Below are 13,170 nucleotides of genomic sequence, written 5' to 3'. Positions count from 1 at the left end.
TTTAGTCCCTGAGCCAGTTATTTGTACAGCAGACTTTGCTCTATGTATCCATTTGTAGTTTGTGTGTGTGTGTGTGTGTCTGTCTGTCTGTCTGTACCCTAAAGGCTTGACCTCAGTCGGCCTGGGTGCTGTTTCTAAGCTTTTTTTTTAACTCAATGTTAGCTCTCTACCACTTCAGCCTTTTTTTATGTTTATTTGAGTTTGTAAAAGTCACAGGGCGTTGGAGAACCCTCAACAGAGGAGAGTAAGTGTTCACCGAGTTATTGGTGGGGACTCCCACCAGATAGCCCTAAGGATGCCATAATTGACACCAAGTTTACTCCCTCAAGAACTGGGAGAAAAATGGCCCATTTCTGTTGGCCTGGATGAGGGTTTAGGGCTTGGGTGTTTACAGTTTTGAACTAAGTGTGGGAGTACAGCGTGTACTGTGGAATTGGAAAGACCAGTTTACAGGGGGAGGAAAAGCCTTGGTCCATACATCTGGTCAAGGAGGAGCTGCACCCAAAGCGGCATCATTGGGACTGGCCAGGGACTTGACAATGCAGAGGTTGGTTTGGCACACGTTGGGATTGGACAGGACATCTGAGGAATTAAAAGTTGTATAGCATGGCACAGAGGGATAGAAGGGGAGATTTAAGGGCACGGTGTGATGGGTGGAAGTAGGTTTTATTTTTAGTAGAAATGTTAACTAGGAACCAAACCACAGGGGATTGTTGTAGGTGAGCCCAAAGAAAATAATCTGTTTTAATTAAAAGATTGGAGAATGGGCCAGGAGCATAGCCTAGTGGTAGACTTCTTGCCTAGCATGCATGAAGCCCTGGGTTCAATTCCTCAGTACCACCTACATAGAAAAAGCCAGATGTAGTGCTGTGGCTCAAGTGGCAGAGTGCGAGTGTTGAGCAAAAAATGTCCAAGGACAGTGCCCAGGCCCTGAGTTCAAGTCCAAAGACTGGCAAAAAGTTTTTCATAAAACAATTTAGGAGATGAGTATAAAGAAAAAGAAACACTAAAACCATAGAAACCGCCATCATCCAGAAAAATTAACCACTAACTTAGTCCTATAACCAGATAGTTTGCTGATGCTTTTGAATTTTAATATGTTCAGATGATTCCTTTCTGGATATAAATACACATATGTGCAGATACTATCTCCTAGTACTGGCATTGGGGATTAAACTCAAGGACTTGCTCTCCTGTTTTGGCTTTTTCCTAACTGAAATACTAGGCAAAATAGGCACCCTAGCTATGATTCTGTGTCTGAGGAAGTTGTATCTGCACATACATCTTTGGATTACTGGTCAGTGGCCTCTGTATCCTAAAAAAGACATACTGGCCATACAGGGCTTATCGGAGCCCCATGTATATATGATCTTTCATTTCACAGACAGGCTTCTCACATTTAATATTCCATTGCTCTTGAAAGAGGAAATTCATCTTGTCAGAATGTGATCTTCACAACTCCCCACAGCTCGTTTTGTTTATATCATTATTCTACAGATTCCTTCTATGGTTCTTTTAATTTAGTTATTTTGTATTATTGTCATTATAAAGGTGATGTACAGAGGGGTTAGTTATATTCATCAAGTAAAAAGTACATTCCTTTGTGGACAATGTCATCTCTTCCCTTGCTGTCTCTCAAGCACAATTCTTTTTTTCCATATATTTTTATTGTAATTAATAGTAGGGTTACATTATATTCATAAGATAGAAGGTGCATTACTTCACAAATATTGATAACCTTTCTCATGTCCTGTTTCCCATTTCCCTCCCCCATCCCCTCTCACAACTTAATTTCCCCCTTTCCCTCTCCTATTTCAAATAACCAATTAAGCATATATAAAATATATCAGATAATAAGGTGAAGTATTATAACAATATGAGATAACCAAGGGACAGTAAAACAGATGAGAGATAACATAGTACATCAAGGACAACAATCACTCATTATATGGCTTTTGTTTCTACATCCTGGAGGTCCTTTCATTTAGCGTCATACTATATGGCTTTTTTTTCTGTGTTGATCTTTTGCTCAGTGGCAAGACATATGTATAAAGATTTTCTTTGAGCTAGGCACCAGGGACTCATGCCTGGAATCCTAGCTACTCAGGAAGCTGAGATCTGAGGATCAGATTGAAGCCAGTAGTGACAGCAAAGAATCAGAAGTGGAGCTATGACTCAAGTGGTAGAATGGTATCCTTGATTGTAAAAAGGGAAGGGATAACATTTAGGCCCTATGTTTAAGCTTACTGTGTTAGAAAACAAGAGAAGGCAAGTTTGCATTTCAATGTAATCTGCTTTTTCGCCTTTCTTAAGTAAGAAGATTTAAAAACATAGAAAAGTGTTATTAGTGAAGAGACTAATTCTCAGCAGTGCTATTAATTGGAACAAAAGAAAAGATCATGAGAAAGAACATGTATAGGAATGTAGGGTTATGTGCTTTCTTCAGCAATAGATATTTGAATATCATAAGTAAAGGACTGTGATTAGCTGAAGATACCTGAGGCTAGTTTAATAGACTCTGGGTCAGAAAGGTCAAGTATTTATTTTTTCTTTTAATTGTTACACAGCATTTCACAGAAAAATTCTGAAGCAATGAATAGTGATGAATATAAAGATAAAAACGAGTCATAGAAACTGTCACCATAAAAAAAGTTTCAAAATTATCTCCTAGACTTCCATAACAAGTTAGATTGCTGATGTCTTTGAATATTAATATGTTCAGATAATTCCTCCCTGAATACAAGTACCTATGTGCAGATATGATTATACAATCTATCATCTATGAGTCTGTCTTTTCTATCTGTCATTTATGTACTTCCTGGTATTGGAATTGGGGCTTGAACTCATGACTTGTCCTTCTGTTTTGCTTTTATTCCCAATATATTCCTGGTTGAACTATGCACCCTAGCTATCACTCTGTGTGTCAGGAAGTTGTGCCTGGACATAGGTGTTTGGATTCCTGGTCAATGGCTCTACATCCTAAAAAGATATACTGGCCATACAAGTCGTGTATCAGCCCCTCTATTCATGATCTTTCATGTCATATACATGTTTCTCACATTTTCCTGTCCCATTCCTGCTAAGAGAGGAAGTTCAAGCATCTTGTCAGAATGTGATCTCCACATCTCCCACTGGCTCATTGTTCATCCCATTATTCTGCAGACTCCTTGCTTAGTTCTTTTGAAGAAGTGTGCTGCTCAGTCCTCTGAGGCTGAAGAGCTAAGTTTACAAACTCCAGTGAAGGCACGAGGGCAAGGTAAGTAGTCCAATTTACTTCTAAAAAGTCATTTAACGGAAATTTTCTCAACAGATTTACTGTTATGTTAAATGGTCAATCAAAATGATAGCTAATAAAGGTAAGCTTAGAAGTAGATCCACAGAATAATTAAAGTAGTACACTGCATTTGCCTTTTTCATTACAGGTCAAAAGTGACCTTGTGAATTGATAATTTTTTAAGTCATCAAGCTCTCTGAATAGGATCAGTGGAGCAAGCCACAGAATGGGGCTTCGTAATAAGTTTCACTATCCACTCCTGCTCCTGGCCCTACTGTTTACTTTTTTTTTGCCAGTGCTGGGCTTGAGCTCAGGGCCTAAGCACTGTCCTTGGATTTTCTCAAGGCTAGAACTCTACCACTTGAGTCTCAGCACCATTTCTGGCTTTGATCTATGTATGTGTTACTGAGGAATCGAACCAGGGTCTTCGCGCAAGCTAGGCAAGCACTCTACCACTAGGCCAAACTCCCAGCCCTAGAAGACATTTTTTTTTTGCCAGTCCTGGGTTTGAGCTCAGGGCCTGAGCACTGTCCTTGGACTTTCTCAAGGCTACAGCTCTACCACTTGAGTCTCAGCACCACTTCTGACTTTTTTCTATGTATGTGGTACCGAGGAATCGAACCCGGGTCTTCATGCATGCTAGGCAAGCACTTTAACCGCTAGGCCAAACTCCTGGCCCCTGCTCTTGGTTACTTTGAATACTTGAGGATTTGCACTTTTGCTTCTTTAAGGATCAAATTTTCTTTTGCTCTAAATACCATGATTTATCTGATTTTAGTAGGTGAGACTGATAAAAGATAATGGTTTTCTCGGCAGGACATGACTCAGTCTAATGCAGCAGAATGGCAAGATATGTGTGAGAGAACATAACCTTTGGTATGTTCATTATTTACATTCTATCTTCTCCTACAAGGTGTCTTTGTATTTTCAATAATATAGCCAAAGGAATTTATATCCCAGGTTACTCTAAACAATCAGTGGGACAAAGCATTAAATGCTCTATAATTCATTTCATAAATATGAATATTGGGACACTCCTTAGAAATGTCAATATCTTATATTCAATATGATACTTAGAGTTACACTCAAAATGGATGATTATGATTTGTGCTTCTGATAATAAATATGCCTCATGTAGCTGGGCACGGTGTCTCATGCCTATAATCCTACCTAGTCAGGAGGCTGAGATCTGAGGATCAGGATTCAAAGCCAGCCCTGGCCCTAATATCCATAAGACACTTATCTCCAATTAACCACCAGAAAAATGGAGGTGGTGCTGTGGTTCAAGGGGTAGGGCAGTAGCCTTGGGCTGAGCAGCTCAAGGAAACACCCAGGCTCAGAATTCAGGTCCTACATCCAAGAAAAATAAAAAAAATAAGTATATATGCCTCATGTGATAAAAGTTTCAATCCCAATCGATGACTAAGCATTCTGAATTGTGAATCCTATTTTGTTACTAACTCTTAGCTTCTTTCGAATTCAATTATTCTCAGAGGTTTCAAATTCATAAGCTCATATTAAAATCATTAGTGCCAAAGATTTGGACAGACATATATCGTGTGCTGTGCTGTGAACTTCAGTATGTGGATTGAGCGAGTGAAGAATCTGACATAATCCAACTAGTTGTGTCTGAGAGGTGTTTGAGAAGGGTGTTTAATATCACAAAAAAACAGAATATTTCATTTTAATGAATTGGATCAGAAAATAAAATCAAATGTTTATTGGCTAATTTAAATATAGCTCAGCATAGATTCACATCGGATACACAGATAAAAGAATCAATATGCACGATAACCACATGGAAGAAAGCCAGGAACCCATATATACAATAGGAACTTAGAATCATGGCTTCATGCCATGTTAAAATTGTGTTATATATTCAAAACTGAATCAGTTTCCTTTTCTGAATATTAACCTATGGAGACACCACCGGTGAACAAACTATGCATTTTGGCATTGTATTGACATGATGGACAAGGTATCTGTCCGCAAAGAATTTTAGCTCTAGCACCCCTTCCAATGAAGATGTTGAGAAAGATTTAAATTTTCTTTGTTCCTGAGACGGTAGCCAGAGGAGGAAAAGTCCCTATTCAGACAGTGGTCATTTTACTGCCTTTCAACTTCCCTAGGCTCTAAGCTAACCCAGAACAGGGATGTAACTCATTTATCTGCAAAGCTTCATGCAGTGGTTTCATGGAGTAGAGTCTTTTTATGCACTTGGACAGAAGAGTGAATGAGAAAATATGGATACATGTGTTCCTTTATGGTTAAAAAACTGAGATAGCCTTTTTACTGTTTTTTTTTCAGGTTGTCTATTTCACCCAGAATGCACTTCATTTATGTAATGATCTTCACAACTTTAAAAAAAGACAATGTAAAATACATATGAGAATATATTTGGAAATACGTGCAAATGCCGAGAAAAGGAACAAGAAAAAAGCAAAGAATATATTATCACAATTACAGTGTGAAGAGCAAGAAGGAGATTTTTGTTATTTTGAGGTATGTGCCAGTCTATATGGAAATTCTTGAACAGCATTTAGATCTATACATACAACTTCATAGCTTTCTGACTCCCCTCTCAGGTGCTTAAAGGTGTGTTTTTGTAGTGTTCACAGTTGGGGATAAGTTATTTTACCAATGATATATGTAATAATTAAAGGCAAATTTCTTAACTCATAATTATAATGACTTCCTAAAATTAGAATATACTGAGATCTCATTGTAAGGCAAAATTTTTGAATATAGTATTTGTTGATGCTGCCAGGAATAATATTTTGTATATGATAATTTTATATGTTCCTACTCACTTACTTTCAATAACTACTTCTATGTATAGTATTGTAAAATTTAACATGCGTAGTTAACAAATTTTTTGATCAATACCTGCAAAATACTCATAAAAATGTGTTTGTTCACAATTCCTTAGCATTCAGCCATGTTGTCATACTTTTCCATTATTGCTGACAGTAAATGCATGCAAAGGCATTTTTCGTTTATTCTTTTGTCCTGGTCCTCAGAAATTCAAGTTCCTTAGGCATTCTTTATTGACTAACGAAATGCTGGTATTTGTCCTTGGCAAACTTCACAGGACTGTGGACAGAATGAAGGAGGCCATTGAAGGAATTTCCTTGGTGATTGCGCACTCTCAGTCTCTTGCACATACTCCTGTCACAAGGCCTAGCATCAAGGGCTCTTCTATGAAAAGACTTCCACATGATGCAGAATTGAAGGGAAGTTTCCCTCCTAGAGAAAACCATGTGACTTCTTCATCAAATGCATACACTTCAGTTAAGAGCCTGGACCAGTACCTGAGCAGGGTCAGTTGCATTTCAATATGTTCCACTGGTTTGCAAAGTTTGAATGATTACGCTTCAGTTTTGACATCCTGACTTGTTTGACTACCTTGTGTTCAGTTAATATTGCTATTATTCAATGTTCATAGAAGAATTGAATATCTGGGTATTTTTTTAAACTTCAAGCTCTCATTCTGAATCTCTACACATTTGTTTTTTTTTATTGGAATACCTTTTTTGTTTACAGTGGTGCTTCCAGTATCCTCCATACATGTGCTCCCCACTCTCGGAATAATTTCAACAGTTGCTCTGACTTTATTAATGTTGATCAGATAGTATATTGAAGGGCATTTTATACATGTGCCATACTCCCCACTGCTATCCTTCCCCCAAAAGTTCCTCTTATACATTCCTATTATTCATCTTTAAATCTAAATTTACAAAATGGAGATAAAAATGTGATATTTAACCCTCAGTGTGATGTATTTGGCTTAGCATGCTGAGTTCTCTTATCCATTTTCCTGATAATGATATCATTCCATTTTTAGAGCAAACTCATTCCTCATTTTTTCCTCATACAGCAGTTTTATATGTACTCATTGGTGAATAGGTAGCTTGTTTTGTTTTGTGGATCCTGGGGCTTTAAATCTGGGCCTGGACACCTGTGCTCTTCTCCTCAAGGTTAGCGGCTCTAACACTTCGAGTTTCAGTGCCACTTCCGTTTTTCTGGTGATTAATTGGAGATCAGAGTCTCATGGATTTCCTGCCTAGGCTGGCTTTGCATTGTGATCCTCAGATCTCAGTCTCCTGAGTAGCTAGCATGGCAGGCCTGAGTTACCAGTGCCCAGCTTCAGCTCTTTTGAATAGTGCTAATATAAGCACAAAGGTACAATGAGAAAAGATACATTTTTGTGTGCCTTGACCCCATAAGTATATTAGAAATTGAAATATTTTAACTTTCTGTGGTAGCTGCATCAGATGCAATAGCCCTTAATGCTTTAAAGCAGCTTCCACAAAATAATGAAGTAGAAGTAAGGCAACTTATTTGAACTAATCAGATAATTTTGAAACAGAAAGTAGGTATAATTCTGAATGTTTTTTTAATAGCAATCAGTGACATGTGACTAAGCTCACATAGAAATGCCATTGATACAATCAGATCACTACACTTAATTTGCAATGGTCAAAAAGCATAATATAGCTAAAAAACTACAAGAAAGACAATATTCTCTTTTAACATGATATACATTTATCCAAATAAATCAAAAAGGTACCTCTCCTGCTACAATGAACATGCAAAAATACTGACAGTGATATCTGTAGTGCAGTTTTTATATATGAACTTCCCCAATGCAAATTCCGCATTCTGAGTATTTTGTGTATGAATATATGTTATATATGCTTATATGTACCGTATATATAGTAAATCTGGTTTATATTAGGTATTACATATAGCATAGCTTATATAATACTGTTATCTGTGTTGTGGGTATAATATGTACAATATATACTTAGATAGAATCTCATGTATGAATATGTACATAAATACCCCAAAACACAAAGATACCTATGTCCACACATATTTCATATATATGTGATTAGAATAAATTACTATTTATCACCTTGTATCTATGCATATTATGTGCTCATTTATCTCCCACGTTTCATTATACTGGGAAATGAAAGGTTTGAATAATAACCTTTTATACCTTTTTCAGAGAAATCCAAAAGATACAACAGTGCAAGCATATACTACAATATGACTATGCAGAAATATAGACAGTGACACTCTGTGTAAGATTAGTCCTCATTATGATCTTCCTACATGCCAACTTCAGGCTTTCTTTGTGTGTACTCAGTTGGCCGCGGACATACTTGCCTACATATATACAAATATATACATATGTATACATATATACATGTGCATGTACACATGCATATATACACACAAGACACTTCACAGGTAGTATGGATTTCTATTTGACCATCATTATTTCCCACATATTTTTTGTGAATATTAGTTTCCAGTCTATCCCAGGTAATCAAAATGTGAGCCATAAAAATATGAATGCAATATTGTTATGTAATTAAAAAGTACATACGACTCTGACATTATATGGCTTCTTAGATCATACATTCTGGTTCATATTTCTCTACAGCTAAATGATTAGTGCGATTTGTTCTCACATAAAGTAGTTGCTTATAATTTTTTCATCATTTTTCTATGTCTTTGAGTTTGACAGATTTGTGATAGACCCATTTAGTTTTGCAACATCAGTTCAACAATGGAACCTTTCTGTTTAAGTGTTTAGAGTGGCAGCTTTTTGTGTTGTGCTTTCTTGCTTCTTTTGTACTTTTCTTGTTATTACATAGGTGATATACAGAGGGGTTACCGTATCACAAGTCAGGTAATGAATATATTTGTCTTTAGATAATGACATCCCCTCCTTTATACTCTCCCATTTTTCACCTCTGTTCCTTCTACAAGCTACATAGTTCATTTTCAACATGATTTCTACTGAGTATCACTATTTCATTTGTTCACTCTCTGTCCTTCCACTTTTGTGTACCTCCCTCATCCTCCCCATAGACAGAAGCAGAGAGGCATTATACCTCTTAATTCCTCCTCTAAGAGTACCTGCTTTGGTCTCACTATATATGAATGACCACAGTCCTCTATGACTTTTCATGTCACCATGTATTTTAGATTTACTCTCTGCCTATGTGTAATTTGTCTTTCTGAACTTGACTTATCTTCACTTAATATGATTTGTTCTGGGCCCATCCATTAACCCCCAAAAGACAGATTTTTTTTTGCCATTCCTGGAGCTTTAGTTCAGAGCCTGGGCTGTGATTTCTGAGGCTAGAACTCTACCATTAGAGCCACAGTACCACTTCCAGCTTTTGTCTATATAAGGTACTAAGGAATTGAACTCAGGGCTTCTTACACGGTAGGTGAACACTTTACCACTAGGCCACACTCCAGGCTCCTAAATTACATTATTTTATTTTATTTTTTGGTCAGTCCTGGGTTTGAACTCAGGGCCTGAGCATTGTCCTTTGGTTTTTTCCTCAAAGATAGTGCTCTACCACTTGAGCCACAGCACCACTTCCCGCTTTTGTATGTATGTAGTACCAAGAAATTGAACCCAGGTCTTTGTGCATCCTGGGCAAGCATTCTACCACTAGGCCAAACCCCTGACCCCAAATTACATAATTTTTAATGGCAGTGTAAAACTACATTGTGTATCAGTATGGTACATTATTTGGATCCACTCACCATTGTAGGACACCTGGACTGTTCCCAAGACTGGGCTATTTTGAATATTACAGAAATGAACATAGAGGCACAACTGTATTTACAGTGTTCTGGCTTGTGTTTGTCTGTATAGATGTCCTGGAATGTTATGGCTAGTTCACAGTTTTGAGGAACCTCTAGACTGCTATCCAAAGTGGTTGTATTAGTTTACAGTGAAATAGGATCCCTTTTACCTCAAATCCCCACAGCATTTGTTGTTCTAACTCCTAATGTTGGGCAATGTAACTGGAATAAGATGGAATCTCAGAGCCATTTTGATTTGCATTTTCTTATGGCTAGGGATGGTGGATTGCACATCCTCTGTTTCTTTGTCATTCTTACCTCTTCCACTGAGAAGTGTCTGCTCATTGTTTCTCATTCATTCACCTAACTTGGAAAAGAAAGGGATGGTACAGACAACAGCTGCACTGCTATGACTTTGAAAATAGTTCCTTGGTCTCTACATATCTTTATACACATGTGTATTTACATGCAGATATCTAGGCTTTGATGGAAGACTTTTTTTATTTTGTTTTAGTCATGGGCCTTGAACTCATGGCCTGAGTATTGTCTCAGTTCATCAGCTCAAGGATAGTACTCTATTGCTTTGAACCTCAGCATCATTTTAAGTTTTCTGATGGTTTACTGGAGAAAAGAGTCTCTCAGATTTCTTGCCTGGGCTGCTTTGAACTGTGATCCTCAGAGCTTAGGCTCCTGAGTAGGTAGGAGTGCAGTCATGAGCCATCAGTGCCCGGCTGTTCATTTTCGTCTGTGCTAACTGATTAAACTATACACAGTCAAGGACCATGTGAATTCATAGACTTAGTTTTTCATTGATGTTAGCAATAGTTCACCTAATACCAACTTTACATACTGTAAATGCAAAGGGTATTTCCTGCTTTTGTCTAGAAATGAAGCTTCTTCTGGCAAAAGTTAAAATGTAAACTCTGCAAACAAAGCTTTTATGCATGATTGAGACATATTACTTTCCTAGCTAACCTAATTCAGTGTTCATTGTGCTTTTGTTGCTTTATGTATTTTGCATTTCATGTGCTAATAGGAGTTCAATATGATATAACATCTAAATTTCTGCTTCTAAGTCTTCTCTATTTCTTGTTTGCTCTAGTGTTGGCTGTCTGTCCTGCTGCTCTGATGGATAAAAGCATCTGCAGGAGGAATGCAGGACTCCATCCAAAGTGATGCTTAGCATTTCAAACTGCAGAGTCCTGGGGTATGAGGGACTGACGCAAGGTCAAATAGCTCTTCCTTATCTAAAATCTCTGTCATACCCTGGGACTTATTGTGAGTAGCATACACAGACTGTGATCATCTGACTAAGCATTGTGGTTGCAAGTACTTGACCTCACAACGGAAAATGTCTTTGACTTTGTCTACTGTTTCTGTTTCATTTCAAAATTGAACATAATTGCATCCCTGAGCAAGATATGGACAGGCTTTCAAGTATACTATGTATTGTTATACTCCAGAATGGCTTAACACTCAGAGGGCAAGTACATGGATATGCCAGGTATTTGGCTAGGAAGTTCAAGTATGATAATATTTGTTAGTATATTGTCATCATTTTCAACATTGCAAGTACACAAAATGTTAATTTGGACAATATCAGAGAAATCATACTTTTTATCTACAGTGATAGGTATTGAAAGCATGGCCTTGTGAATGCTAGGCATGTGGTTTGCCAGTTGAGCGACATCTCCAGCTTAGGTTTTCCCTCTGCCACTTCTCTCCGGTGGTAAGATATGAACTCAGAGCCTTGAACTTTCCAATTTAGTTTCAAAACCAAACACAAGGACATAGTGATACCAATACTCTGTTTTGTATACTGGTATTGTCTCAATATTCTAAAGCATTCAGATGACGAGGACATGGACTCAGCAGGTGCTGAGGTCCAGACAGGCACTGAGGACATTACTCCTTTGAGACCTGTATCTCCCAGTGCTGTGATGTAAATTGTTAGTGCTGAGGCTCTTACTTGCTGATTATTTGTTCTTGTACTTTAGAAAATGCGTACAACCCCTTTGAATTGGGTTTCATATACAGGTGGTTTGATGAGGATTTTTTTAAGAGTTCTAGTTCTCTGCTCATTAGAAGAAGAATCCATCTCCTCAATGGTGTCTCAGTCATTCCCCCAACTTGTCAAAGGGCAGAATGGCACACACAAAGGCTGTACTGCTGTGACCTTCAAACTAGTTCCTCACAAACTTGGTGCTTGTTCTCTGTACATCTTTATACACCTTCTGTCTATCTTCAGGTGTCTGAACTTTTTTGGTTGACCCCTCTGGATGTATGTGTACTCTGCTCCTTGTTATCAGCATTGAATTGTTAGACTCTACACAGTCAAATACTATGTGAATTTCTACACATACTTGTCCTCCCCAAATACCTATAATTCACCAAAAACTAAGTCTACAAGGCTGTATTTCCTGCCTTTTCGAGAAATGAGGTTTCTTGTTCCATTTAAATATTCACCTCTGCTAAACAAAGCTTTGATGGAAGGAAGACCAAGAGTTCATACCTTATGAATCTACACTAATCTTTCCTGTGGTTTTGTGGCAGTTTTTTCCAGTTCACTTGCTATGTGGGATACAACGCTCATTTATTATCTACATCTCTGCTTCCATGGTGCTTCTGTTCCTCCTGTTGGCACCACTGTTAGCTATCTGTCCAGCCTATCTGATTGATAAAGGATCTGCAGGATTCCCATCCAACCTGGTGGTGGGCCTTTCAGTATAACAGAGGTGTGGGGTACAGAAAACTGATTCATGCTCCATTAGCTACTCTGTATGTGAAGTCCACTTCCATTCCCACCAGTAAGTGTGAGCTGCATACATGCACTCTGGTCATCTGCATTTGACCTTGTAGCTCCTCCTACTTGACTTCCAAAGAGAACAGGAGAAATTGTCTTTCCACATAGTCTACTTTTGCGTGTTTTCAAAACTCAATATTAGGATGTACTGTTACTGATAGACTGTCATGTGTACTGTCTATGGTTACAATACTCCAGAAATTGTTTTTTATTTTGTCAGTAGTGAAGCTTAACCTGAGCTTTTCCACTCAAGGATATTCTTTAAGTCATAGCTTCCCTTCAGGCATTTTTGGTGATTAATTGGAGATCGAGTCTCACAGAGTTTCTTTCCCTGCCTGACTTGGAACTGTGATCCTCAGATCTCAGCCTCCTGGTAGCTTGGTTATAGCTATGAGGTGGTAGCACCTGGCCTTCTATTTTTAATTGTACCTCTGTATGATTACACACTGAACACTATTCTTTTACTTTTGACCCT

General features: G+C 37.9%; 1 protein-coding gene across 3 annotated transcripts in view; it reads right to left on the bottom strand.

Moving 5' to 3' along the window:
• Positions 1–13,170, bottom strand: part of LOC150039321 (zinc finger protein 441-like) — a 56,316-nt gene that overhangs the window by 14,999 nt on the left and 28,147 nt on the right. The window contains exon 1 of one of the 3 annotated variants that reach the window (XM_090327858.1): positions 3,060–3,219. The exons of the other annotated variants lie outside the window; for them this stretch is intronic. Within the exon in view, the coding sequence (XP_090183984.1) occupies positions 3,060–3,140 (81 nt within the window). The 5' untranslated portion in view covers positions 3,141–3,219. Of the gene's footprint in view, positions 1–3,059; positions 3,220–13,170 lie in introns of those variants that run through there. 3 annotated transcript variants of the gene reach the window in all.

Source organism: Megascapheus bottae, unplaced genomic scaffold (genome assembly GCF_031878675.1).
Source record: "Megascapheus bottae isolate mThoBot1 unplaced genomic scaffold, mThoBot2.hap1 HAP1_SCAFFOLD_40, whole genome shotgun sequence".
NCBI lineage: Eukaryota > Metazoa > Chordata > Mammalia > Rodentia > Geomyidae > Megascapheus > Megascapheus bottae.
Note: the sequence above shows the minus strand (reverse complement) of the source record. Positions and strands in the feature narration are given on the sequence as shown.